This window comes from Hippocampus comes, unplaced genomic scaffold (assembly GCF_001891065.2).
Source record: "Hippocampus comes isolate QL1 unplaced genomic scaffold, H_comes_QL1_v1.1 scaffold9, whole genome shotgun sequence".
NCBI lineage: Eukaryota > Metazoa > Chordata > Actinopteri > Syngnathiformes > Syngnathidae > Hippocampus > Hippocampus comes.
In genome coordinates this window covers 3927120-3954982 of record NW_017805275.1, presented here as the reverse complement: position 1 = coordinate 3954982, position 27863 = coordinate 3927120, and the positions used below count along the sequence as shown (strand labels likewise).

The 27863-nt window shown below is 41.0% G+C and overlaps 4 protein-coding genes across 7 annotated transcripts; 3 read left to right on the top strand and 1 right to left on the bottom strand.

Annotated features, from left to right (window-relative positions):
• Nucleotides 1–118: 118 nt before the first annotated feature.
• cetn2 (centrin, EF-hand protein, 2) lies at nucleotides 119–3766 on the top strand. The gene is made up of 5 exons (XM_019869865.1): nucleotides 119–409; nucleotides 487–648; nucleotides 1023–1151; nucleotides 2123–2260; nucleotides 3110–3766. Exons 1-5 carry the CDS (start codon nucleotides 407–409, stop codon nucleotides 3197–3199), a joined length of 522 nt encoding a protein of 173 aa, XP_019725424.1. The 5' UTR covers nucleotides 119–406; the 3' UTR covers nucleotides 3200–3766.
• A 343-nt stretch (nucleotides 3767–4109) lies between these two features.
• On the bottom strand, nucleotides 4110–8846 carry gcna (germ cell nuclear acidic peptidase). Of its 2 annotated transcripts, none has more exons than XM_019869856.1 (13): nucleotides 8711–8846; nucleotides 8363–8458; nucleotides 8107–8287; nucleotides 7952–8024; nucleotides 7808–7860; nucleotides 7335–7401; nucleotides 7166–7239; nucleotides 6659–7081; nucleotides 6076–6244; nucleotides 5674–5818; nucleotides 5453–5588; nucleotides 4714–4918; nucleotides 4110–4625 (listed from the first exon to the last, which is right to left on the bottom strand). In XM_019869856.1, the coding sequence occupies exons 2-13, from the start codon at nucleotides 8450–8452 to the stop codon at nucleotides 4379–4381; spliced, it is 1863 nt and encodes a 620-aa protein (XP_019725415.1). In that variant the 5' UTR covers nucleotides 8453–8458; nucleotides 8711–8846; the 3' UTR covers nucleotides 4110–4378. The 2 variants fall into 2 exon arrangements, with proteins under 2 accessions (XP_019725415.1, XP_019725416.1); XM_019869857.1 differs by having other exon boundaries at nucleotides 7166–7236.
• A 1741-nt stretch (nucleotides 8847–10587) lies between these two features.
• On the top strand, nucleotides 10588–15408 carry LOC109515830 (serine/threonine-protein phosphatase 2A catalytic subunit beta isoform-like). 3 transcript variants are annotated; one of them, XM_019869862.1, is made up of 8 exons: nucleotides 10588–10851; nucleotides 11723–11761; nucleotides 11831–11932; nucleotides 12029–12202; nucleotides 12279–12368; nucleotides 12552–12713; nucleotides 14542–14660; nucleotides 14778–15408. In XM_019869862.1, the coding sequence occupies exons 1-8, from the start codon at nucleotides 10708–10710 to the stop codon at nucleotides 14848–14850; spliced, it is 903 nt and encodes a 300-aa protein (XP_019725421.1). In that variant the 5' UTR covers nucleotides 10588–10707; the 3' UTR covers nucleotides 14851–15408. The 3 variants fall into 3 exon arrangements, with proteins under 3 accessions (XP_019725421.1, XP_019725420.1, XP_019725422.1); XM_019869863.1 differs by having other exon boundaries at nucleotides 10591–10851; nucleotides 11835–11932; XM_019869861.1 differs by having other exon boundaries at nucleotides 10589–10851; nucleotides 11723–11932.
• Nucleotides 15409–18782: 3374 nt separating this feature from the next.
• Nucleotides 18783–27826, top strand: sfxn1 (sideroflexin 1). The gene is made up of 11 exons (XM_019869864.1): nucleotides 18783–19057; nucleotides 20774–20943; nucleotides 21023–21193; nucleotides 23294–23392; nucleotides 23460–23535; nucleotides 23815–23900; nucleotides 24351–24478; nucleotides 24563–24612; nucleotides 24728–24777; nucleotides 25135–25182; nucleotides 25258–27826. The coding sequence occupies exons 2-11, from the start codon at nucleotides 20780–20782 to the stop codon at nucleotides 25352–25354; spliced, it is 969 nt and encodes a 322-aa protein (XP_019725423.1). The 5' UTR covers nucleotides 18783–19057; nucleotides 20774–20779; the 3' UTR covers nucleotides 25355–27826.
• The last annotated feature ends 37 nt before the right edge of the window (nucleotides 27827–27863 follow it).

The window sequence follows — 27863 nt, the reverse complement described above, 5'->3', positions numbered from 1 at the left end:
CGCTTTTCCGTCCAATCGAGTCCCTTCTTTCCCGCTTGTGACCTCAAACGGCCAATCATATTTTGCCCCGACTAGTGCGTTTGATTGTCACACAAAAGGTGCCCGATATACTATCCAAAGCTTTTTGGGGATTCGTGCGCCTTATCTGGCGTACCGGGTTGAAAATCAAACGTCTCCACCGACAAACAGCCGCTACACGGATGACTCTGGGAATGTTAACGTTGCTGCCCGTTTATTTACTTATTCATTCCTACCCAAATGTTGTAAATTCAAGTTTTTGGGGTGTCGTTGATGTTTGTATCCAAGAGAGAATACAACAAATATATCCCTTCATCTGCACGCGGATACTCCGAAGCCTGTAAATCGGATTTTATCGGATTTGCTAAGGCTGGCAAATACATAATTGATGGTGAGTAAAAATAACTCACGATAATGATGCATAATATGACAGTATATATGTTTTCATCTTGTTTGCGTGGTCATCAGGCGTGTGCCAAGAGGCCATCGTTGCAGGGGCCAGTGCCTCCCCCTCGCAAGAAGACGAGCCCCAAACCTGAGCTGACTGAGGAGCAAAAGCAGGAGATCAGGGAGGCCTTTGAGCTCTTTGACACCGATGGCGCTGGATACATCGATGTTAAGGAACTCAAGGTAAAGAGAACCGCTGTCAGGACCTGGGGGAAGAAACATGCTTAAAAATAAAAATTGAGTTATACTCCATTTAAACATCAAAGAGAACTCTATTTTCGGTTTTAAATCATTTTTAAACACGTTGAATATAATTCTTTTTACTTATCGCATTTCTTCAAGTAGTGGCCACCTCAATAATTTGAAGTTTCCAATTGTAGCTGACATATTGTAACATGTTTAGTACTATTCTCCCAAAAAAGGTAATCGTGAAAATTGGGGCCCCAGCCGCCCATATCTGCAGTTGAGGAAATAAGACACCCAGACAATACTTGTGTCATCAATCTGATGGCATTTATTAATTAAACTTGCATATTTTGTTATGTTCACTCTGCAAGGTTGCCATGAGAGCTCTGGGTTTTGAACCCAAGAAAGAAGAGATCAAAAAGATGATTGGTGAAGTGGACAAGGATGGCACAGGGAAGATCTCCTTGAGTGATTTCCTCGGTGTGATGACACAGAAGATGGTGAATACATAAACCTACTGAGTTGGTTGGTTGCACAATTCTTAAAAAAACTCCCCTTTGAAATTTACATGAAACAAAAGTGGATACACAAAATTGCAAGTTAAATTTACAACAGGGAACTTACTGGTAAATAGTACATCCAGTAGTAGTTGAACTACATTTTAGTAGTTATGGTTAGCATGGGGCAGCACAGTGCCCGAGTGATTAGCAAATTGGTCCCACGGTGCAGAGGTTCGATTCCGGCTCCAGCCTTCTGTGTGGACTTTACATGTTCTCCCCGTGCCTGCGTGGGGTTCCTTTGGGTACTCCGATTTCCTCCCATGTTTCAAAAACATGCATGGCAGGTTCGTGGAACACACTAAACTGCCCCTAGGTGTGATTGTGAGCATGCATGGTTGTTCGTCTATGTGTGCCCTATGATTAGCTGGCAACCCGTTCAGGGTGTACCCTGCCTGCTGCCCAAAGACAGCTAGATCGGCTCCAGCACGCCACGTGACCCTTGTGAGGATAAGTGGATGAGAAAATGGATGGATGGAGAGATGCATGGATGGCTAACGGAAGTTCAAAGCATAGACGGCATCAACACCGCACATTGCACTATGCAATCTATGCAATGATCATTTCTCAAATATTGAGACCACGCTACTAGTTTGTTCAAAATTATTTTTTTCAATTACTGTTGAGTACTACCAGCAGTACAGAGAAATCACTAATTCAAAGAAACCCAAATGAGTAATTATTCCCATTGATGTTCAGACCTACCGAAGGATATTTACAAATTTCCATGGATGTTTCAGCTGAGCTTATTTGACTGCACAGCAGTCTATAGAGATAAATGTCAATGTCTAATGTGTATGTACATTGGTCAGCATGAGGTTCGAAGGCCTCAGTTAACTTGATAGTCATTTAATGTGAGCCTTCCACATTGACGTGACAGGCTTTTGTAACAACTGCTCTTCCTATTACCTGAGGCCGAGAAGGATTCTAAAGAGGAGATACTGAAAGCATTCCGTCTGTTTGATGATGACGAGACCGGGAGGATCTCCTTCAAGAATCTCAAGAGAGTCGCGAAGGAGCTCGGAGAAAACCTCACCGATGAGGAGCTGCAGGTAAGCCAAGAGTTGCAAGATTTTCCAGTAAATGAAGATGGAGGAAGTTAAGATGGGAAATGTTGGAAGCAATGAGCACATTTTTTTGTCATAAGACATCCACACAAAGAGTGCCATTGCAAGAGATTTATTTGTAACTCTTCTTTAACAAAAACAATTTGAAGTTAAATATTAGCCAAAACGTTCAGAAATTAACAGCGCGCTCCCCATGAAAAAAAATAAAGGCCCATTGAAAATGTCAACTGGAAAAAAAAGCCCCCCCGATCCACAAATGCCACACAACTTACAACTTTAAAAAATATTTCGTCGAGCTTCTGAATTCAAGAAATAAAGTGTGGAGTTTCTTACCTTGTGAAAGTATTGTTGATAACTATTGTGAGAAGTCATTATGATCAATATCTTCACATAGATTATTATTTCAGGAGTGTGTATCAAACCGGTAGCCTTTTACATTAATCAGTAACCAAGAAGTATCTTTGTTTCAAGAAATTTGGTAAACAATTCTCAAAATGCTGAATCTTAGTACAGCGCTCACTTTCAGATTCATGATTTCACACAATTTTTGTTGGGGTAAGAAAGGGGGGGGTGGGCATGTGGCATCATACAACCAAGAAACTCTGTTGAAGCGAGTGGAGGAGCTTCATTTAGTCAAAAAAGTAGTACTTTGCTGCAATCCTGCGGCATCTGCAACCGATTGAACATTTTTGGGGCTGAGTCAACTACTCACAGATTTCCGTTGACAACAAAATATGCCCCAAATAGGCATTTATTGGGTTGATGCTTGCAGGATGCTACCATTTGATTATCGTAGTGCTAGTCTGATACATATTCCCATTCTCTTATATAAAGGAAATGATTGAGGAGGCGGACAGAGATGGCGATGGAGAAGTGAACCAGCAAGAGTTCCTAAGGATTATGAAAAAAACCTGCCTGTACTGATGGTAATGTATGGTTTTACAAAGAAAGCTGCCTATAGATTTGATCCTCTCTTAAATGTCCCATTTCATAGCATTACATTAGGTCAAAAGGTTGGAGGTGAATTGTGTTAGATCTTATCAAGAAGTCTATTAATGACTAAGATGCTCTTGTTCAGAATGCTGCATACTTTTGCGAAGATTATACCGTATAGTCATCGTTGGGGAGGGAAGGAAAAAAAAATTCAGTGCCTGCTTTAATACAGTTCACACAGCTCATTCCGACAGGTGATGTGATATTTACATTCTGTTCTTGAACGATTGTCCATCAGTCTGAACAGTTTATTATTTAACCTAAAATGGTGTTACTGTATCTTGAGGTTCCACTTGATTTTATAAACTCAAAGTGACATGTTCAAATTCCATGAATATGCTTTCTTGGCCGCCATTATAGTGATAAATTATGTATGCCCTGCTGTTTCTAGTTTTGCTGTGGTCTGTATTTTTCAATGTTCCTATATTGTATAGTGCATTAAAAAAGATCCAAGAATACTACTATTTATGGTACAGACAAAATAAATATCTTTAACCACTGATGTTGTTTTATTTTTATATTATGAAGCTGTTATAAATAAGGGATAGCACGGTATGTGAGTGGTGAGCACATCAGAGGTTCGAATCTTGGTTCCAGCCTTCCCAGGTCATTTGCACATTCACCCCATGCTTGCATAGGTTATACTTTCAACCGTGTTCCAAAAACATGCATGCTGGGTTAAATAAGTCTCAATGTTCCATAGGTGTCAACGCGAGCATGGATAGGCTCCCGCTCACCTGCAACACTGAAAACAAACACTATAGAAAATGGCATGATGTCGTGACTATGACCTGTTGCCTCCTGTTACCCTTTTCAGTTCCCATGAAATGCACTTTTTCCATTTGATTTTGAAACAAAATAATTAAAACTTTATTTGTGGTTAAAACTTGACAATTTAATAATCTGAGTAAAATTACAGACACGACTAGTTATTCAGCGGTCATCTGTGTTTGAAACATCACAACTTCATCGACACTAACATACAAAAACATTTAAACATATGAATATTTAAACTGTAAAACGCATCACTCACAGCTGCTCCCTTATTACTGCGTCATCGCCAACATTCAACAGGCGTTATTGTCGTTCCGTGATGGTGGTCCACTTACCTCAGAGGTTTGAACTGTTAATGTCACTCAGTTTATTTTTCGAGGCAAAGTCCGAGCTGAGTTTCTGCATGACTTCCCGATGGCTTTGCTCCGTCAACTCCTGGCGTACGCGCCTGTAATGCTCCTTCACAAACTTGGCGAAAGGCGTGGGGGGACGAGGCTTGGATGGTGTGAGCAGGACGAGTTTGCCTGTACAGAGTGCACACACGAACTTCTGGGTGTCCAGGGACTTGGAATGGCGCCCGATCCTGAAGACAACAGCACAAGTATTAACGGTGTAGCAGAGGTCACCTAAAAATGCCCGTTTCATCTGAAAACGCCAAGTACGCCACATACGTATTCTGACACTTGGCGCACTTGTACTGGAATTTAAACTTGATGTCGTAGCTGTGGCAGCGAGTAACCATCGGCAGCTCAGGGTGCACCAAGGTTGACTTGCGAGCGTACATCTTCCATAAGCTTCCGTGTCCGTCCCGCACACCGTTGATCAGCCAGGTCGCAGCATGGCACATCTCATGGATCAGTGTGTCTCGGAGGCGATCTAGGATGGTAGGATCTTTTTAATGGAAATATTTTGGCGCAGGACTAAGTAAAGAATTTCAGAGCCCGTCAGACAAAGTAAATTGCTTGAGTTTCATCAAGGATCTCTAATTACCTGAGTTGATTTAAGGGGCACTGTGAGGTGGCAATTAGAGCATTTTAGTAAGTCCGCACGAGCGGACTTATTTTTCGTGTTTATTTGATTACACATCCACTATATTTCTCAAATTTGAAAGGAGCTCTATCTTTTTCATGGGTTCGCAAGTCTGAGGAAAAAGTACACATTCCAGGCTGTCCACATTGCTTGAGCTGTCAATTAATTGTCTGCGTCTTTGGAATTTGTGATGGGTCTGTCTGAACCTGGACGGTAGAATACATGTTGAAAAGGGTGCAAGTTCAGACACATAAAAATGACTTCCGGGAGACAGGGCGAATATGGCCCTCTGTGCTCTGCTGGATACAGTGTTCACTGATCTCCAGATACATACAGTGACTTTTCTGGCAAAACCTTCGAAGCGCCTTCACAAAGAATTACCTGCAGAATCGCAGACTTTCTCAGAGAGTTCGATGCGAGCGTAACGGTTCCCTCCACCTCGCTCCTGTCCAGTGACACAGTAGCCTGCTGTTTTGCGCATCTTTTTGTTCCAAATCAGAGACATATCAACGGGGAGCTACAAATGTCAGGCAAGAAAACATGAAATCAGTCAATAAGTCAAGCACGTGTATGCTCATAATAAAGAGATGACAACTCAGTACCTTCCTGTCAAACACACTGCTGTTGTACATACGATACAGTTTGCTCGTAAGTTCTTCCTTCTTTTGCTTAAAATTGCAGCAGTAGCTGGAGGCAGGATTTGATAGGGACTCCAAGAAGCAACCTGGGGTTTTGCATAAGGCTAGTCTGGTGGAAAGACATAAATGTAAAGAAAGCGACTGCTGTGGTCGAATCTTAACGCAAAAAAAAAAAAAAAAAAAGTGAAATGGACCCGCTAGTTGACCCGGTGCCTTGACCAGCATTGACGTTACAGTGGCAGAACATTCATTGACTGCAATCATGTAGTTTGGGGACCTGTTCGGGTGGAAAGACATAAATGTAAAGAAAGCGACTGCTGTGGTCGAATCTTAACGCAAAAAAAAAAAAAAAAATGTGACATGTACCTGCTGATGAGACCGTGTCTGGGCTCTGTCTGGCTCACGGTTGGCTTCAGGATGGTGCTTTTTCCAGGAGTCTTTGAATCCACATTTTTTCTTCCTAATGATGAGGTGGACCTCGGTTTAGCCGAACCCTTTATGGGTGGAACTAACACAGGAGGGTCCATACTGACTTCTGCGTTCAAAAAATAAACAGAATTAAAACTAAAACGTCAAGTCTCTCAGCAGCTATCATTATATAGTCTGTTTCCGAACACGAACGAATAGCAATGGGAATTGCTCGTGTGTGTGTGTGTGTGTGTGTGTGTGTGTGTGTGTGTGTGTGTCTGTGTAATCTGATGAGAAGAAATACAAACATGTAGCTGCCTTCACAAAGGTAATTCATGATGTTTTGTTTATCCCCAACAATATTATTGTAGTGGTAGGCAAAGGTTATGTAGAACTGCTTTGTAACATACTCGGTCGGTTTTCAATATTTTGCCCATTAGAACCTGTTTGAAAATGTCACGTGTCCGCTTTATGTTAAGCCCCCGAAAAATAAAATTAAAAAAAAAAAGGGGGGGTGGGGACAATACTTTTTTTCTCGTACCTGTTGTGGTCTTGGAAGTCGAGTCAGTGAATATGTTCTTCTTTCTAAGCCTCTCCAGTAAGGATGTGAACTCCTCTTCTGAACCACTTGAGTCATCCAGCTTGGAAGGAGCTGAAAGTGTACGCTTGGGAGAACGCAGAGTGGTTGCATTGCGGTGGGATGGTCGAGGAGCAGTGAGGGGGGAGACAGGAGGCAAAAACGGTGATGGTAGGCTGTCCTTTTGGTCAAAAAGCAATGGGTTGTTTTTATTAGATTTTGCCAGAGAATTTGGCTTTGTGCAGCGAGTCCTCCAAGTGCTCTTGATAACAATATTATCCCCCTCATCCTCACTATCACTGATGAACACAGGTGAGGCAAACTGAGATAGTGGCAGTGGTCTCTTGAATGTATTTTGAGTGGCTGGAGTATTGGTCTTCTTACGCCCTGGATGAAAAATGAAGAGGTAACAATCCAATCACAATTGTGTTGTTTTACAATTTAAGTCAATGCTGATTACATCTATAATACCTTTAGAGGATGATTTTGTTTGAAAGAAGTCATCGTCTGATAAGTCATCATCCACAATAAAATGGTTAATGCTTTTGGAGGAAAACAGATTTAGAAAAATAAAATTAAAACACATTTTCAGCAATAGGAAAAGAGTCATGCAAATTTGTATGTCAACTGAAATAGTCACCTGTCCTCACTTTCACTCTCTGATACTTTCCTGGGCTTTGTAGCGGGAGTTTTCACACGTTGCAAGACTTAATACACACAGAAAAATGAGCATTATGTCGGCATGTTTGCCTTTGCAATTATAGTTCTCATTTCATCTTTCAGGACCGTTTTTAAACTTTTATTTTAATACAATGTGCGACACATTTTAATGGAATTTTTACTTAAGCAGTATTTTTTTTCTGGATGGGCTCCAATAAGCAGTGCAAAAAATGGCTGCATATTTTGGTGGAGTGCAAATGTTCAAATTTCACATTGTTATAGTGTTTTACAATAATATAAAATATATATTTTTAGGATTAAATGCATCAAATTTTAAAATCTGCGAGATTATGTGACTGGTACTTGGAGTCCTAAGTATCTTTAAGGAGGAACGTTGTGTAAAAAGTTTGAGAATCAATGCACAAATGAAAGTACTAGAAAAAGGCAACTCACATTTTTCAAAACCGCCACTATCATCATCATCATCCGAGCTCACTGCAAGAACACTTGGATTGTAAACAGAACATATTAGAAGTTGTTTTGGTGACGTCACATGCAACTGCTAAGCAAAAGCAAAATAAAAATATTGTATAGTACCGGTCTATCTTCAGTGCACTGCATGGTTGCCGTGGCTTGGGTTTCGTTCTTGGAGTGCTCCAGTTCACAAGAACTGAGAAGAGAAAAGAGTATTCATGGAACCAGTGTCGCGTTAAAACAGCTCAAACTCAATTGCGAGGTTCCATCTCACTCACGCTGATCAAATTCATCATCACCGGAGTCAATCAAAACTGTGTTTTTGTATGTGTTGGTCCTGAAGTGCCGGTTCTCTTTGTCTTCGTCCTCTGACAGATAACTTAGAGGCGACACGGATCGGTCCGCAAAATGATCCCCACTTGTACCACCATGGCGTTGCTTCCCAATCGCGTTCATCAGCTACAAAATTAAGGGGGCGAGAGAATCAAGAGAATTACCAACGAACGCAATCAAATTTGAATACAAACCGCAAACCTTCTTTTCTGCCACGTCTAATCCATCGTCCCCAGTCCAGCCCATCTTTTTGGAAACGCGTTCAAATAACTTCCGAGTACCATCGTTCATAATTTCCTCTATAAAACAGGACAAAACAGCAACAGTCATTTAATATCCCAGCTCCATTTGATTTTCAAAAGCTACGAGCCACATCGGCTTAAAAGGAAAATGTCAACAAGAACAGGCTGATTCAAAAGAACAGGCTAATTCGGTTACTTCTCGTGTTAGCATTAAAGATATTTAGCTGCGTTTTAAGTTTTTTACTAGTTTTTAGCAAAGTAGCGTTATTGAATTCGGTATTATTTCTGCGATCGGGTTGAGCCTTACCCAAACGTAAACTTCGAAAAAAGAAAGACTTGTTAGTTTTTCTTCAGTGGCTTTAAAAAGGGAGGACTAGAGGTTGGTAGCTCGGCGATTGTAAATTTGAATCTCGTGAACTATCCGTCATACTTCATGGACCAATGAGAGCATGCTTTATTTTGTAGTGAATAACCAATCACAGAAAACGTAGCCAACAAGTTACATTAGGCTACGCCTCAATGCACGGTTTCACCCTTGAGGGGGTTGCATTTGAAGGGCGGGGAACATCATCGCATTGCGTTAAGTTTGACACCTATTCGACTAAGCCCATAAGCCCCCTCGAATGCGTCCGAAAAACGTGATTTTTGCCGCAGCTAAGTGTCCATCCGGATCTTCCTTCTGTTCAGATGTAACTATCAGCACTCTTCAGGGCTCTGGGGGAGGGCGGGGTAGTGACGTCAATGTTCAGTCGAAGTAACGTGACCATCTTTGAGTCCAACGGAGTCGTTCAAAACCTCTTTTCCTAATTTTCGAAGCAGAAACTAAGCAGTACCTGATTTCTATTGTGGATTCCAAAAACAAGAAAGCGGTTAAGACTCTGGCTATATGCTCTTTATTTGGAATTTTTGTTTAAAATCCCCTGGCTCTTCTTTTTGTTTAACTCTGTCAAGTCAAGTCAAGTACAACTTCATTGTCAAATGTGCAGTATGTGCAACATACAACATAGATGAAATTTCTTCCCTCTCAAACAGACAAGACAACAAGAGGAGCCGCTGCGGGTGCCCGCGCCACCATCAAAAGAACAGTTAACATAAAATGACAAAGTAATACAACACAACACATAAAACACAGACAGTTGTGCAATCTTAACCACTTTTCCTGCATACACTTTGTTGAAAAAGTGGTTAAGATTGCTCGACGAAGATGTATTCTGTACATGTATTAACAACCTGTTCGTTCTGTTTACTGTGATTTGTAACTTGATTTGTTCAATAAAGAAAATTAAAAAAAAAAAATCAACGAGCCCGAGAGGTAAAAAAGAAACCAGACATACCTAACAAATACATGACATTATGTAAAGTTTTAGTCATGTCATGGGAGCAAAATTCTCATGTGGGTAAATAACAAATGCTGGACGTGACGAGGCTGGTGTGATAATTTTTTTCTTCTTTGTTTTAAAGATTAAAATTTCAGATAACATGAGAACCGATGTGTACTATGCAATACAACTAAACTACCACAAAGACATTGACAAAATCAAACTCCAAAAATAGTTTCAAGAGAGGGAGGGGATCAAAACACTTTAAATATTAATAATAGCTTTCAAAATCACAATGTAAAGAATTTCTCAAGTGCCAGGTAAACCTAAAATGATAATAAAAAATGTATCCTAAAAGGGGCTGTTTTTCAGTTTCGTGTTTTTTTGGGGGGGAGGGGTTTGTCAGCCTAAAATTGGATTTTGAAAAAAAAAATTCAAATGTCGTTTTTGCGTGTGTGGTAGATTTAAAATAAAAAAAAATAATGAGTCACTTTTTCTTTGTTTTAAAATTTCAGATAACATGGGAACCGATGCGTACTATGCAATACAAATAAAATAACAGAAAGAGATTTACAAAATCATAATATAAATATAAAATAGATTCATGCAGGATTATTAAAACACGGATTATCCTACTTCTTCCTTTCATAACTTTGCTGCTGTGAATTGGGAATTACTCCATTGCGAGACGAATAAATGTTTTCTTATCTTATCTTATCTTATCTTATTCAGTATTGTGGCAAGTATTCAATTTCTCATTTTGGCATCATGTCATGACTGTTCCACATTTTCCAGTAGAGGGCAGGCGAGGCAACAAAAATGAAACCTGAAATAAAGAGCACGTTAAAATGACGTCAATTCTATGATGTAAAACAACAAACAAAAGCAACCATCTCCCTTGAAGTGATGACGCGGGCTAAACATTACTCAAATAAATTCTCATTCATTCTGTAAGGACGTAGTGTGGCCTGCTTATGTTGTCCTGATGCTTTTCCTTTTTGATTTGAAAGGAGGCAGCAACTCAGACATGGATGACAAGTCAGCAAACAAAGAGTTGGATTTATGGATTGAACAGCTCATTGAGTGCAGGCAGCTCAGGGAAAATCAAGTCCAAGAACTTTGTGAAAGGGTAGGACTTGCTGTCAGGGGGGAAAAAATACAACAACTGCAATATTTACATTCTTTTATGTCACCATTTTGAATCCACTATCATACTGTCTGTAAATAATGTTAATATTTGAATTAACAAGTTCCTTCCAATTTGTTTCTTGCTATTTGTTACTCCCAACCCTTATGATGAGACTCACTGTAGAAAATAGGGAGATGAATTCAGTGCTGGCCCGCGCCTTAATGAGGCAGAATTTAAATAAGCCTTCCCTCTAACCATGTTTACATATTAAATGTATAATAATAATCCATCCATTTTGAAAATATAATGATGATGATAATAATAATGTCATCAATGAATTATTTTCTACATTGATTCAGATGTTTTGATGGATGCGTTTTCCAATGACAACCGCCTGCACCATGCTCAAATTCAAAATAATCGTGCTACACTACCTGCACCACAACTTTAAAACCTGATTTTATCTGCTCAAAAGATTAGCTTACCGGTACTTTCTGTCACCAATTTATCAGGTGCGCCGGCGGCGTGTGAAAGCAAATCAACGTCCAGCATGGGAGTAAATCAATTATGAAATAATTAAAAGGAAATTAGAGGCATAAAATGGGAAGGTTGAGTTTCTTCATAAAAAACATTTTAATAATGTTGTACTGTCACTTTATACAGACAGTTTTAACATGCAGTCCTTTTCAAAAGTATTGGAACGAGAAGGTCCTTGTCCAATTCCCAAACATATGTTGTCCACACCCGTGATGCATAATAGGATCGCCATCTCATCCACCATCATTGACAGTTATAGAAGTCAAACATCCATTTCAACTGGGAAGACTGCCAGGGATGAATTTTAACATGCTTTCTTTGCCCCCATGTCAAGGCCAAAGAGATCCTGCAAAAGGAGTCCAATGTTCAGGAGGTGAGATGTCCAGTGACGGTTTGTGGAGATGTTCACGGTCAGTTTTATGACCTCATGGAGCTTTTTAAGATAGGCGGGAAGCCCCCTGACACCAACTATCTCTTCATGGGAGACTATGTGGATCGAGGCTATTATTCCGTGGAGACAGTGACACTTCTTGTTTGTCTGAAGGTATAAAAACAAAATACCGCACTATAACTGCTTTTGCACAAAAGCAAAAGACGACTCCTGCCTGATTTGGTTGAGCTGTTGACATTTGGCTCACAGGTCAGGTTTCGTGAAAGAATCACCATTCTGAGAGGGAACCATGAGACAAGACAGCTCACACACGTGTATGGCTTCTACGATGAATGCCTGATGAAATACGGAAATGTTACTGTTTGGAAGTACTTTACTGATCTTTTTGATTATTTGCCCCTGACTGCTCTGGTAGATAACCAGGTGAGAATCTGCACAAGATTCAGGTGAATCACATCAAGGCCATGGGAGTAAATTCATCTTTTTTTTTTTTGGTTAGATTTTGTGTTTACATGGAGGATTGTCTCCTTCAATAGTCACACTGGAAAACATCCGAACATTGGATCGCTTGCAGGAGGTTCCTCACGAGGTACAGATGACATGACAGGTCTCATGCCAATGTGCAGTAAATGCTCAATGTTGAACTTCAGAAATGAAATATTTTAAATATCGAGCGACAGATGTTCGATTTGAATGTTGGCTGCACATATGTTCTTATTGGACTTTAATGTCTGAGCTGGCATGAACACCATTTATTTTTCTCCACATTTAGGGTCCAATGTGTGACTTGTTGTGGTCTGACCCAGACGAGCACTATGGATGGGACATTTCTCTTCGTGGTGCCGGTTACACCTTTGGGCAGGACATCTCAGAGACTTTTAACCATGCAAACGGCCTCATTTTGGTTTCACGAGCACACCAGCTGGAGATGGAGGTACAGAAGATTAAATCCAATGGGAACCATTGCACGGGCGGGGAAAAAAAATCAATCAATATCAAAAATGTTGACTTTACAGAGATAACTATCCCAATTGTTTGGGATGGTGCATAATATGTACAGTCAATGTACCATACAAGTTCAATAAAACAACCAGGCTCCCATTTTGAGATCTGCTCAGATTACCATAACTGCTCCAACAACTAGAAACTAGAACCGGGCACCCTTGGTAGTCTATAATCCTACATATATGCGGACACTTAATGTACCATAAAAGTTGCGCAACAAGTGGTATGCAGCACATTTCTCATCTAGAATAACTTGATAGTCCTGAGATTTGATTGTACCCTGCACGGGTTCACGACACCCTGTGCCGGATGAAGCAAAGTAGCCCTAGAGCGTACTCCGTGTTTGACAGTCGAGAGATCATTTCTTGCTGTGCTTCATTATTGTGTGTCTGCACCAGTGGTGTAGTGGGGATTTTTTAAGTGGGTGTACGCGATTCTGGGATCTTCTATATATACATACAGAACATCAATCATAGGCTGCAAAACCAGTTGAACTAACGTTAAATTTAATGTTTTACTACTCCAAAATAATCACAGGCCAACGTTATTAAGCATAACTCGCATTAGAACAATGATCGACAAACATTTCAATAAAAATTGAATGTGGTGTCGGGAGAAGTGGGTGGACGGCGTACCCCCGCGTACCACGCCCACTACACCCCTGGTCTGCACACACAGAGGACACGCCTTGCCAAAAGGTTCCAGTTTGGTCTCCGCTGTCCAAACGATATTCTCCCAGAAGCTTTTGTGGCTCGTCAACACGTCTTTTAATTGGAAACTGGTGTCCTGCTTGGTCTTCTCCCATGAAGTCCAATTTGGCTAAAATATTGACGGATGGTGGGATCTGGCACTGATGAACCTTGACCTGGGAGGTCTCCATTCATTTTTTGGGAGGTTGTTTTGGATTCTTTTGCTGCCGTTTTTACGATCTGCCACTTTTCCACCTGTGGCCACATCCATGGAGGTTGGGCTACAGTCTCGTGGATCTTAAATTTGTGAATATGTGCAGCTGTAGTCACAGGAACATCAAACTGCTTGGAGATGGTCTTATCGCCTTTACTTTTAACATGCTTGTCAATCATTCTATTTCTAATCTTCAGAGTCATTTCCCTCCTTTGCTTCCTCTGGTCCATGTCCATGTTACACTATGTCACAGCACAGTGACTACTGATCACGCTATAAATAAGATAACTGATTGATTATGAGATCGAAGACACTTGCGATGCTAATTAGAGCAAACACTATCTGTGTCTCATGTGTTGTGTTGTGTTGTATTATTTTGTTATTTTATGTTAACTGTTCTTTTGATGGCGGCGCGGGCACCCGCAGCGGCTCCTCTTGTTGTCTGGTTGAGAGGGAAGAAATTTTATCCGTGCTGTATGTTGCACATACAGCACATTTGATACAAAAGTTGTACAGCACTTGACTTGACTTGACTTTGGTTCACAATGTCCCTACGGCCACGTTATTTTCAACCTTTTCTCAGGGTACAATTATTTTTGACCAGGCCTCTTTTAAAAATGTTTTACTTTTTAAATGTTTTTGTTTAACCACAATTCAAAAGCATTGTCCGATTTTCACTGGTTAATTTTCATCACGTTTTAATTTATTAGTACTTTTGTCAGATTCAAGTTATTTTTCTGATCATTACATGTTTTTCTTTAATTAACAGGGGTGCCAACATTTTTTCTTTCATATGCATATATTGTTTTGTCCAATACAGGCTGATATTATAACCCTCACACTTCCCCATTCAGGGCTTTAACTGGTGCCATGACAAAAATGTCGTGACGATCTTCAGTGCGCCAAACTATTGTTATCGTTGTGGAAACAAGGCAGCGATCATGGAACTTGAAGACACACTGAAATGCTCCTTGTAAGTCATTTTCTCACATTCCTTTAGTTTTTTGGAAGATTTAAGATCAGATGCCATAATTGGATTTACACTGACTTCCCAAATTGCACTGACAAAAGATATCCCTTTGCTTGACAGCCAACAGTTTGACGCAGCCCCCCGCAAGGAAGAGCCCCAATCATCGTGGCGATTTCCAGATTATTTCCTCTAAAGCTCTCCCAAATGGTGACCACTGGTCAACACATTTGTGCTAGCGGTATTTATGAAGAAGTGGAAGTAGGAGCTCTACCATCACCCTCTGCACGTCAAAGAGTTGCTACGCATAACAATTGTCAAATAGGACATTTACATGACAGCACTTCGGGCAGTGATGTATGATTATCAGAGAGCTGAAATTATTCTGTTCAATGTACTGTGTTATAACACAGCAATGGCCACAGACTTTGCACACTCGACAATAGTGCAAAATGGTATCAGTGGTGAAGATGACCCTAATGAAAAAAAGAGTGCTTCAGACATTGATGCATATCATGAACTGCCAGATGCCATGCAGATGGTGCTCGTAGGCTTTATGAATAGAGTATTCACGTAATCTAATTGGACACAAGGGAAGCGTTCTAATTCTCTGGAATGCCATGACGTGTTCTACCTTTTTTAAGGGGCAGATGAGTCCTAACTACTGTATAGTGAAACCTCCAATGTCAAAACAGACTTTAGACTATAACCATTTTTCTGGGTTTTATATATACATTGTGTTCCAAAAGTCTTGGGCACATTTTGACATTGAATATCTCGGAAACTATTCAGGATATAAAAACGCATCTGGTAAATTCAGTGCTCTATGTGCTCTATGTGCAATAAATATATAAATAAAGAGACAAAGATGTGAATAACTTATACCAGGGGTCCCCAACCTTTTTTGCCCAAAGGACCGGTTTATGTCAGACAATATTTTCAGGGACCGGCATTTAAGGTGTGGCGGAAATAATACAACAAAATAACATGGTATGAGCTGCATAAAAACTGAGGTGTTTTCGAAATATAATAAACACAAGGATCGTCTAATCTGGCCGCAACACTCTGATCGCTATGGTAATGTTTAATGCCTTCAAAATACGATACAATGCAAATTCAAAGTGCATGAAAATGACGACTCACCGCAGCCCCGAGCTTGATTTTCTGCAACCAGACGGTCCCATCTCGGGGTAATAGGAGACAATGACACCTCAAGTGTGTGGTTTATGTCCAGTCTACTTCATAATTTTGTTTTAGGTGCGTTGCTGCAGAAAACCCCCGCCTCACACAGGTAGTATGTCGGAAATAGCAACAGTGCTGTTGTGGCGATCTCAGAGTATACAGCCATAACTTTAATCCAGTTGTCTCGAACGTACTTTTAAGGCCGCCGTCATTTGCGATCTCCAGCAGTTTTTTTTACTCACTTTGCGAGCTCCAGCGTTTTGTTTTTAGCGTAATCGGTCACGTGACGGTGCGAGCTCCAGCGTTTTGTTTCAAGCGTAATCGGTCACGTGACGGAGAAGCGTGGCTTGACGTGAGTCAAGCGTGACACAGACGGATGTAATGGAGAATCCGGTAATTTTTCAAAATAAAACAGCTTTCATATTCCGAAATAAATAAAACGAAATTAAGGCAAGTTCTTTCTGTGCGGCCCGGTACCAAATGCCCTGCGGACCGGTACCGGGCCGCGGACCGGCGGTTGGGGATCCCTGATTTATACGACATGCAGATTTTTTTTTCCTTGGCTTTTGTGTGGTTTTGTGTAATGCCATAGAAGGGTACCAGCATTGTCAATGCTGAACAGTGTAATAGCCACAAAACCGGAAATGAAACTGAGCATGACATAGAAAAGTATCTTTTCTTCTCAGGACAATATGCACCCTGTGTCTTTATTAACACAAATTAATCCAAAATTAATCAAGAAGTTGGCATGTCAAACAAGACCACTTAATCCAGTGACTCCCTAAATGTTTTGGTAGTGCTACAAGAAAGAATCACGGCACAATTACAGTTCAGTTTCAGTACATTTGCATTTAATCTTTTAAACGCTGTTAGCATTATTCAGGTACAATGTTCACATATATTCTTTTTTTTTTTTATCTGAAACGCATTAAAACTGACTAAGTAGTCCCCCCTACATTTAATCACAGTATTAACTTTTGAACTTCATAACATTAGAATGGCTGACAAATAAAACATCAGTATTTTTGATGAACACAAATGTAATACTGTAGTGCAATGTTGGTCAAGAGAAATTAATTCAATTTCAGGTGGTAATTGGAATAAAAAGTTTCAAAATGTCTGAGTGTTATATGTTGCCTGATAGCGCAAAAACCAAGGTCACTTGGCTTTGCAAAAACCTTCCTAAGTCTTACAGTCTGTCTCTCAAGTATTGATGACTGTATTTTACTTCATTTTAGTTTTATTCAGTCATACAGTACAATGACTGACCTCTACACAATGTAAAAATGTTTCTTAGAAAGATTTCTTAGTGGTGACAGTTGACCATGAAACTAATGAATCCACTGTACATAAATTTGAGTCAAAATATTTGAAGACAAACCCTACCCACAAGGATTCTTCTATTAATATACCATGCATGTTTTTAGAATGTTGGCGGAAGCTGGAGTACCCAGAGAAAAACCCACTCGAGCACAGGGTGAACGCGCAAATGCCATAAAATTGGAAGGCCGTGATTGGCATTTGAACTCAAAGCTTCACTCAATTCTCAGAGCAGAATTGAAATTTGCAAAACATGAAGTGCATTTCTAAAAGCAATTGGTACAAATAGCAAAACATCATGGTTCCCCTGCAAATGCCACTTTCTTAAAATTCTTACATAAATTCTTACCACTTCTCTCAAGAGTAAATATTTATGTCACTTTGTCTTGTGTACGGATAACCCAGTCAAATTGCTTAGTCATCTTGTCAATATAACAGTATACTCTGGAGCGAAGCTCTGCTGTCACCTGCCACTTAAGCTTGGATGACAACTCCAGTATTCAAAATTGAAATTTACACCTTTGTGTATGTGGAAGGTTGATAGTAAGAGACTGGGTAAGATTCACAATTCACTTAATGTTTGTTTGTGCTGTAATTTGGTGACAACCCAGCTCATTGTGATACAGAAAAAAAAAAAGACAGCACTGTATAGTACATAGGAAACAGAGCAAGTCCTAAAAAAAAGTAGAAATGTCAACACGGGGCATTCTGAAGGAAAATTGTACATCCAACACTGCAGGAATTTTACAATGTGGTCTTCCTTCCTTTGGGCCTAGATTTCTCATCTCCATCACAACAATTATCTTCACTTGCTATAAGATATTTCCGGAAACGGGTTCATCATTGGTTGATCTAATTCTTTACACGTCTCGCTTCACGTATTGACAACTTGTTCAATCATTTTGTATGTAAAGACTTATTTGATGAACTGATGCCAAGATGTTGTGGCATATGTGACAAATAAACAGAACAATTTTCATTCATTTTAATCAACATGAAATTAGCAGGCCAGCCCGGTAGTCCAGTAGTTAGCACGTCGACCTCCCTGTGTGGAGTTTGCATGTTCTCCCCGGGCCTGCGTGGGTTTTCTTCAGGTACTCCGGTTTCCTCCCACATTCCAAAAACATGCATGGCAGGCTGATTGAACACTCAAAATTGTCCCTGGGTGTTAGTGTGAGCGTGGATGTTTGTTCGTCTCAGTGTGCCTTGCGATTGGCTGGCAACTGGTTTTGGGTGTCCCCCCGCCTACTGCCCGAAAACGGCTGGGATAGGCTCCAGCACCCCGCGCGACCCTTGTGAGAATAAAGCGGATCGGAAAATGAATGAATGAATGAATGACATAAGCAATTGTTCATGTCGAAACAGCAGAGAAGTGAACAATGATTTGCATGGATGCGTTAAAGCATTTGCAACTTGTTCAGAGAAATGAGAAACTGCATTTTTGACGCACACAAGTGACACAGTGATTTGAAAATTGCGCAAGTAGTTCTGATAAATTCAATTCAGATGTGAGAAATGTTTCAAAACAAATGAAAAAAAAATGTAAGGAACCACCACGAACCAAAAGGCATCAAGTAAGCACATGTGACGGAGTACTACCGGAAGTTGAAGTTAAAACAAAAGCATATTCGTGCAACCGGCACACGTTGAAGTTAAATTGTTACTCACGTGTGTTCGTAAGTCACTTCAGTTCTTTACACAGCAGAATCCAGATATAATTACTGCATGTTTCTCTTCGCAATGGGGCGAGTGTTCCTCCTCACGTTTAATTTGTAGCGTAGCTGCTTCCGGTGTGGGGAGTGTGCGATGTGGCCGTGTCTGTGTGTTACTGATTCGCTAAATTAGCTGGCTGCAGCCTTTCAGGGATACCTCTCTCACGGACCTCCAGCGCCCTCAGTGCAGTAAGTAATCCGTGTTTCAATGAAATTGAAATGTGTTGATGTTGGCGTCAGGTGGCAGGGATACAGCGAACGTGTGTGTGCGCGTGCGCCGAGGTTGTGTGGATGTGGCGCCTCCATACTAGTTGAATCCTGGACGCACAGCTGCCTGCATCGCCAAATTCACCTTCACTTGTAATTGCATATACAGTACATTTTTTCCAAACATTTTCTCCCAGTTGTTTTGTCTCAAGACGCGGTCCAGATCAGACTGGTTTGGGTCAGGTCGTCACAAGGAGTGGGTTTAGCACTTCTCAGAGAAGGATCGGTTAGGTACCCCATCTCTATAAAATACATGGAAATACAGTATATGAAACAGAAGGTGAAATGTGATGTATGATATCGATCGTACGCAAGCATTTGGTGGTTAATGTGTAGCCATGCAGGGCCGTTGTGATTGGCTGAGAGTGAGGGCACAGGCGAGCAAGGGCTTGCAGATCAAAGTTCATCCTCCAACATCACCTTAATCAGCAATTAAAAGTATTTATTAACGCGCCGTGATCGCAACCCGCGCCGGGCGTCATATAAAGTACAGCATCAAGCAAAGTGGCGTTGTACGCGCGCGCGGGTGCGTGTGCTTCTCCAACACGTGAGAATTTAATTCAATTTAAAGAGACCGCACATGCAGCTCGACATCAGTGTTTCATGTGTCAGTCAATCCGGCCAGCAGCCATGTTTGGTGCAATTCCAGTAGGAGTTTCATCATCCTGCAGCAAATCCTTACGGAGAGTTTTAAGTATGGAGTGAAAATGGTTAAAAACCAGATCCGACTGGGAGCAAGGAGCAGAACATGTTCATGGCAGCGCCGGCCAGTTTTATCTGGCTCTCTGTGTGCCAGGAGCTTCTCTCTGTGTGCCTGCTCAATGTGCCCCTGACAGAAACCATGATGTATGAAAATAATAATTACTGTTTAATTTGCATTGAAACCCTTCAAATCTGCTTGCAGCTTGGAATGGATGGTATAGAATAGGAAGCGTAGTCATGGTAACATTGTACACAGTACATAACTGCAAGTAAAAATGACACCCATTTCAACGGTCTTATTTAAAAAGTCCTTTTTTGAAAATAACTAGTTGTAGACAACTATAATGCATCACCACTAATTATCTCATGTATTGTATGTTCTAATGCAGTCCAGTTTGAAGGGTTATCAATTTACAGCAGCGATGCAAGTCTGTGATGTGATGCATAGACCAGTAGTATAATTTTAAAAAGAATTCAGCTAGGAGCCAGTATAAAGCCTCTTCTACTGGAGTAATCTGTTCTGATCTCTTTGTTCTGGTCAGAACCCAAGCTGCGGCGTTCTGAATGAGCTGCAGCTGTTCGATGCTCTTTTCCATTCATTCCAGTCATAAGACGGTTACGATAATCAAGTCTACGAGAGATAAAAGCATGAATAGGCTTCTCCTGGTCTGCTTGGAGCATACATCGCTTCACTCTGGATGTGTTTTTCATCTGGTAAAAAGCAGTATTTCCGAAAAATTTGACCCAAGGGTAGCATTGACAGCCCAACTGAAAGGTGTCCATTGAGTGACCCTTGAAGGGCCCCATACGTCATGGCCATTCTCTTGAATTCAAAGCTTCCAGTGGTCACAAAATAACGACTTTCTTCCAAATAGGACCTGAACCATTTTAGGAAATAGTCCTTTTCAATTTAAAGTCAGAATTTCCTTTCACCAGATAAAAATGGCTGCAGAGCTCTCTACGTCCATAAACATCAACGAGCCCCGTTGGGACCAAAGCACATTTGCGGGTCGCGCCAAGCATTTCTTTACCGTCACTGACCCGCGGAACGTCCTCCTCACCAAGGAACAGCTCGAACGCGCGCACAAAATCATCACTGACTACAGGTAAGCCAGCCGCAGCTGCCACAGCCACCGCCGAACCCCCAAATCCTGAATTCTTATCCTGATGTTTACCGTCCCCTAGAAAAGGAATCGTCTCCCCGGGGCTGACGGAAGACGAACTGTGGCGAGCCAAATATGTTTTTGACTCTGCTTTCCATCCGGATACCGGAGAGAAGATGATCCTGATTGGCCGCATGTCAGCGCAAGTTCCGATGAATATGACCATCACTGGATGCATGATGACATTTTACAAGTAAGAACTTGACAGTTATTACTCTCCAATTGCTGCTGCTACTAATAACTAGAGCGACTGGACCACTACACTACCTCTGCAAACCAATTGGCACACCATTGGCACATCAATCGTGGGTTATTCAATTAGTGCATTGTAGCCACTTTATGACCTAAAGGCTTTTTTTCCGACAAGAATTAATTATATGCGCCTCCACTCGTCTACACAACATATTCTAATTAAGATTGCATTTGCGGAATAAGAATTAAGCAAATGATTCCATCCATTTTCATGAATTGCTTTTGTACTATACCGCCCTCTGCTGTCTCACATTGCTATTGTCACAGCTCACCTGTTTTCTGGTTTTGGTCACCTAATGTTTGCAACGCCAGCTCAACAGAGGGGATTGCTCTAAGGCTGCAAGGGAAGCTCAGCTTCCCCTAAAATGTCAAAAAATAAGTGATCAAATATAGGTTTGCACATACAATTGTGTGTACATGTCATTGACTAAATATGCGCTACAATGCGCTCAACTTTTATTCCGAATCTGCTTCTTATTACTGGTTACGACGCGACTCTCTTCTCATTCATTCCCTCAGCTTCACTGGGCTTTAAACTGTGTGGATGCTGAGCGTCTACAGCGCGGACGCTCAGCAGTGTAGTTTGTCCCAATGCATTGAAACGAGACGAGTATAAGTGTGGGTGTGGTCCCTCCCACCGGACGCTCAGCGTCTCTGGGAGTCTATGGACAGTGGGCGTGTATCGGCTGGCTCGAACGCTGAGCTTTTCTGCATGATGATTGGATGATCTGTCTGAGGCTGAATCTCTTTTTCATTGACAGCAAAATGAGCCAATCACTGATCTTTTGGTGCCAGCATCCGTGGGAGCATCTTTCAATTCTCATTCTGTTCTAAGTTGAACTGGAGGCTTCTTCTAATCATCTTAGCGACACTCTCTTTGTTGAAAACGACTAGCAACGAATTAATCTTTTATTTCTGGTGGGTTTTATTATAGTTGCTGTAGTTGTAGGACACTAGTTAAGTCCCTGGAAAAGACGCCTTGTTGGTATGACAGGGTGACAGATCATTTTCTTGAAAAGCAACGGAGAGTAGAATTCACGTATAAATAAACGGACACATTTTATGATGTCGGCCGAAATCTAGCTTCCCCTCCTTGACAGACCAGCATCCGCCACTGCAGCCCAAGGGCACTTTGATGTCACATATGACTTATTTCAGTATGCTGCCTGCCTCTATTGACATATGCACACACAATGGAAAAGTTATTTGAAGAAAACATTACAGCAGTCCGGATTTCATAGCTTTGAACTAATTCATTTAAATCTCGTGAGGAATTTTTCACTGATTAATGGCGTCTTGAAGCAATTGAGGATAAACTGAGTGCAGAAATTGGCTGCAATCATCAGAGGCGACATGATGTCTTGTAATGACACATGTTCATTTACGGCTTTCCGATAAGATCAAGCGGGCACCCGCCCAGGAGATAACCTTTTAGAAACATCTGAAAATCAAGCCTATAATGACTTTGATTGGAACGGAGAAATCAGTTTATAATTAGATGTAGTTAGTCGTGTATCCATTGAAATGTTAAAAAAAAAATCCATTGGCAACGTGTTTTTTCTTATGTGTAAGTTCCTAGTTGAGGTAATATTGACTGAGTATTTCATTGACCATAGTGGTGATTTAAAACATGTGAATGCATCAAATTGAAAAAAATCAAACCACTCCACTTTAAAATGTGCCGTTGATTCGTAAAAGCTGATTCGATATAGTGTGTGTTGCGAGATGATTCACGGACATTTAATTTTAAAGTGAACAATTCCGTTCGATGACCATTTGATATGGTACAGCTTAAGTTCGAGAGGGTATGATGCCAAGAGTTTCTTGTTGTCATTTGACAATATTAATGAGCCTGCCAGTTCTGTAAATGTGGTGTTTCCTTCAAAGATAGATTCAGTTCAGTGCACGTGCTTCTTTTAAGTCAAAACCAATATTCAGATTCAAAATATATGATCTAATATATACATTTAGGTATATATATGATCATTCAAAATGCATGAGAAATTTTTAGTGTTCATTGTCTGTTTTCCGCGTTACCCAGGACCACTCCAGCTGTGTTGTTCTGGCAGTGGATCAATCAGTCTTTCAACGCAATCGTGAACTACACCAACCGGAGCGGCGACGCTCCCATCACAGTCAGGTACGCCATCACACCTGGATGCCACGAGCCCTCTCGTTTACCGCGGATGTGCTTCTCTGGTTTGCAGTCAGCTTGGCACAGCGTATGTCTCGGCCACCACAGGGGCAGTCGCCACCGCGCTCGGACTAAACTCACTGACAAAGGTATCATCATCTAACTCCATTCTACTTCTCATTTTAACGGGCTGACCTCAAGCTCTCGGGTAGTGCTGACATGATGTTAGCCGCGCCCAAATAGCTTCTTTGTATGAGAGGAGCCTAATTATTCACGGGGTCGTGCTCTGGAATCGGCGTGTCTCCCTGCCAGCTCAGCGTTATTCATGCTGATTTATGCTCGGGAAGCTTAAATGCGTACACCATTTCAGAGATAGAACTTGTTCCCCCGCTGTGTTTTTTTTTTAAGCCTCTTGTCTCCCGCTGCAGCATGTCTCACCTCTGATCGGACGCTTTGTTCCGTTCGCTGCTGTAGCCGCTGCAAATTGTATCAACATCCCGCTAATGAGGCAGAGGTAAGATCTGAGTTCACTGAAAGACGCATCAACTCTTAAGTACAGTACTTCTCCAACTTTTGTTCGTTTATTGAAAATGCCATATGCACACACACACACACACACACACACACACACCAGCACAAACACGCACACTGCCCCCAAGAGACCAAGACGCGTACAGCGCTTCGGACTTCGTCAACGTTAACAGGAGAGGGCAGTGTTTCACTTCAATACACCAACACTCGAGGTGTTTGACATCGTCACATTCCACAGCGTTACTGTCAGAGTTTTCAAACCGAGATACCGATATTTACTACACTGTTCCATCCCAAATCATTACATGTGTCAGGAAAGTTTAACGCATAACATATTCCCCACAGCAAAGCTTTGTCCTTAAGATGCTGGAAAAGATAAGGAATTTTTTTTTTTAATTTTAAAGAGTGTTGTGTCTTTGCTCCTCGTCCTCAGAGAACTGAAGCATGGCATTCCCATAACAGACGAGAACGACAACAGGATAGGAGAGTCGTCCAAAGCTGCACAGCAGGCTATCTCTCAGGTTGTGGTCTCAAGGATCCTCATGGCTTCTCCGGGGATGGGTACGAGGAGCTACTTTCTTTCAGCCGTCATACTCAAAGATGCCTTTTCGTGAGATCCTCTTCTTCCCTTTCTTTCCTTTTCAGCCATCCCGCCCTTTTTAATGAATCATTTGGAGAAGAAGGCCTTCCTGAGGGTAAGATGCGAGGATCGACTAAATAGCGGGGGTCAGATGTTGTTCATACAGTAAGAAGTAACAGGACATGAGGAATTCATTGCCTTTGATTTTTTCTCCTGCATGCTCCGTTCAGAGGTTCCCGTGGATGAGTGCACCAATTCAAGTCAGCCTGGTGGGATTCTGGTGAGTGGTCTTGGACAGTCAAACCGGTTAACTGCCGTTGCTCCCATGAAGCATGGTACACTGTATTATTATCTTTTTTTGATTTGCAAGTAGAACCTCCAAAGTTGGCACCAAGTTTAAAAAAATGTGCAGGGAAAAAAAAACAGTTACACAGTCAAACTGCTGTCATTTCTAAGTGTACCGGCATGTTTTCATCGACATTCTTTGCTGTAAAATCTTGTCAATAGAAGTTACTCACTATTCTACCTTAATTATGAAATGTGCCACGGCCCACAATTTTAGGAGTATATTTGCAGAAAACGTCTCATTTGTACAACGTGAACACTTGGCTCATCCAACTTCAATTTTTGTTTTCAGCTTGGTGTTTGCGACTCCACTGTGCTGCGCGTTGTTCCCCCAGAAGAGGTGTGTCTAAGGCTTCAGTCTGTATGAAATTAGGAATCAGTGTCATTTGAATAATACATCATGTCCATCCTCCAGCTCTATATCAGTTAGTCGCCTGGAGCCTGAGCTGCAAGAGAAAATCCGGGCCAGCCACCCGGGCCTGGAGCGTGTCTACTTCAACAAGGGGCTCTGAGAGCCCCTTCCACCACAGAGTTCAAACGCTGCTATGACCAGGTCGCCGGCCGCCCCTCATTCAGTGTGCTAAAGTTAAGTTTGCATCTGCTCATTTCAAATGAACAGCTTTCTCTTGATTCTCTCAACAATAGTGTGAATTTGAATTTTAATCTGCATTTTTTTTTTTGCATCTCAAATTGTTTTTACCACCTAATTATTGAAAAATCTCTGCAGTTGTGCCAAATTTACATGACCTCCAAATGACCGTAACCAGCATTGCTATCCCCAGATGAGTTTGCTTTATTTTTGCAAAATGAGTGACCATCAACAAAAGCTACGTTCTCTCCAGGTAGCCTTGCGTTTTAAATGGAGGCGACCAGTAATGGACCAACTTGGTGCTATTTCAAAACCCTCACAATTTGTTTTTCTCGTATTTATTCTGCTTGTCAAACAAGCACCAGCAACCACTCCTCAGTCCTCATGACATTCATTTCCGCTTTTGTTTTGTTCAACATACCGTATTTCCTCATACTGCGGCAGTGAATTTACCAAACTGCAGCAAGCACCAGGCTGTCACTACCATGTGCTTCGTGTCAGCATGCCGTTAGCATAAATGTGGCAAGAGTTCATATTATTAGCTTATCCTATCGTGCCAAAAACTACATTTTGTTACTATCAGCTCTGCTACTCAAATGAGGAATGTCAATCAAATCACGAAATAAATAACTAAAATGACGACACAAAAGGCTGAAGTTGCCTGATTTAGAGTTGAACAAGATTTTTCAGAGAGCTACAATAAAGAAATGGCATCGTGAAATGGCCCATCTGTAAAATTGGAAGGTATTCGGATGAATGCTTCTGGTTTCTTTTTTCTCAATGCATCGCAAGCATCGAATCAGGACTCTATCGGCAGATACTTAAAATGAAGTGACTCAAACGCAAAAAGTGACAGTGACAATCTTTTTTTTCGAGCTGGACAAAGGAGTCATCAATTTGAGGTGCGGGAGTTATTCACTCAGGCTAGCCGAGGCTTCTATTTGAGGAAATACGGTCATGTTCCTTTATGATACATCATGGTTTAAACAAGCTAATTTGACATGTTTTGAGCAGCAGCATCCCGTGAGGATTAATCAACACAGAAAGTCATTTTAGACTGTGCTGAATTATGACTATTCAGTTTTAGTATAGTACGCTACATTTATTTTACTTTTTGTTGTCATTTTGAGTCCTATATAGACTTTGAGTATTTGGCAACCTTACCAAATACAAGGGGTCCTCGGTTAAACGGCAACAATGATCTGTCGTCACGCAGCCAAAGAAGGCACCCTCAGTAAAAGCTGTACTTAGTGTTTTTCATTTGTTGTATATTTACAACCAAGAAGTGTTTTTCCAGAAAAAAAATACAGTATTACTGACTCAACGACTGTGCTAACATAGGTTAACGAGTCCCGATTTGCATATAAATTCAGATTACATCACTACCATAGGAACACAACTCCGTCGTAAACCAAGGACCCCCATGCGCACTTGAGATGGTTTTGGTATCATATACTGCTCTCACATTTCCTCATCAGGATGTCATTTAATTGTACGACCCTCTGTCAGTGTTATATAACGTTTCAGAATGAAAGTATCATGTTGTGTATTAGAAAAAGCAAACACCATCTCACCTACCTAGACTGTGCTTGTCACTTTCCGTCATATGAAGATCCTCAATTTGGCCAGAGAACCGGACGTTTCATTGGCCACTTCTAGAAATCAGGGATGAGGAAAAAAAAAACACAAAAACACCACTACCACAGGCACAAAACTCACAAGCAAAAATGTTGATTGATTTGCTCTATGTGGAGTTCAAGTGTTGTAATAATTTTATCCAATGACGGAAAATGTTTACATCAGATGTTAGTGAACATCAATTTCATCACCCGACATCATGGTGTGATCACTGTAAAGATGTTCAATGGTCTCTAAATCTACTATTGTATTGTATCAGTAACTTGATTTAAATAGTGTTTCCAGATAGATGCTTCCAGCTGGTATGACGTGACTTGTGTTCTTGTCATCTTCAAGGTGAACTGAATGTAACGTTTTCCTGCTAGACAAGTCTTGGTCCACAAAAGCACAATGTTGGAATGCTGATATGAAATGCTGCACTTTTCTGTTTGGTTTTTGTAAATCCTTCATCTCTGACCAGCTGAGAGAGTAGCACAAAAATCCTATTTTGGTTTACTGATTTACTGTATTCACTTTCTTGACGTAATTGTATCCAATAAGAGCTAATCCCTCTTTATTGCTGTACATCTTAACCTACTACACCAACTAGTGGAAAGTGTCAATTAAAAATGTAGACCAAGCGATTATGTGAGGGAATAAGTCAGATGATTTATGTATTTCTGAAAATTAAATGGCGTTTGCTTGTGCAGTTCACTGACTCAATGTGATCTTTATGTCAAATAATAAAGAGCACCACCTTAAGGCACTAGACAGAAGACAGCAAAGTAGACATTTTGCTTTTTTTTTTTTTTTTT

Excerpts from the sequence above, each read along its gene's own strand:
- LOC109515830 (XM_019869861.1), top strand. The coding sequence starts at position 10,708 with ATGCTTTTCCTTTTTGATTTGAAAGGAGGCAGCAACTCAGACATGGAT. Across the intron at positions 11,933-12,028 it reads CACTTCTTGTTTGTCTGAAG|GTCAGGTTTCGTGAAAGAAT; the intron begins GTATAAAAACAA and ends TTTGGCTCACAG. Across the intron at positions 12,714-14,541 it reads CACACCAGCTGGAGATGGAG|GGCTTTAACTGGTGCCATGA; the intron begins GTACAGAAGATT and ends TTCCCCATTCAG.
- cetn2 (XM_019869865.1), top strand. Across the intron at positions 649-1,022 it reads TCGATGTTAAGGAACTCAAG|GTTGCCATGAGAGCTCTGGG; the intron begins GTAAAGAGAACC and ends TCACTCTGCAAG. Across the intron at positions 2,261-3,109 it reads TCACCGATGAGGAGCTGCAG|GAAATGATTGAGGAGGCGGA; the intron begins GTAAGCCAAGAG and ends TCTTATATAAAG.
- sfxn1 (XM_019869864.1), top strand. The coding sequence starts at position 20,780 with ATGGCTGCAGAGCTCTCTACGTCCATAAACATCAACGAGCCCCGTTGG. Across the intron at positions 24,613-24,727 it reads AGAAGAAGGCCTTCCTGAGG|AGGTTCCCGTGGATGAGTGC; the intron begins GTAAGATGCGAG and ends TGCTCCGTTCAG. Across the intron at positions 24,778-25,134 it reads GTCAGCCTGGTGGGATTCTG|CTTGGTGTTTGCGACTCCAC; the intron begins GTGAGTGGTCTT and ends TTTTGTTTTCAG.
- gcna (XM_019869856.1), bottom strand. The coding sequence starts at position 8,452 with ATGAACGATGGTACTCGGAAGTTATTTGAACGCGTTTCCAAAAAGATG. Across the intron at positions 7,861-7,951 it reads AGTGCACTGAAGATAGACCG|TGTTCTTGCAGTGAGCTCGG; the intron begins GTACTATACAAT and ends TTACAATCCAAG. Across the intron at positions 5,589-5,673 it reads GCAGTGTGTTTGACAGGAAG|CTCCCCGTTGATATGTCTCT; the intron begins GTACTGAGTTGT and ends TGACATTTGTAG.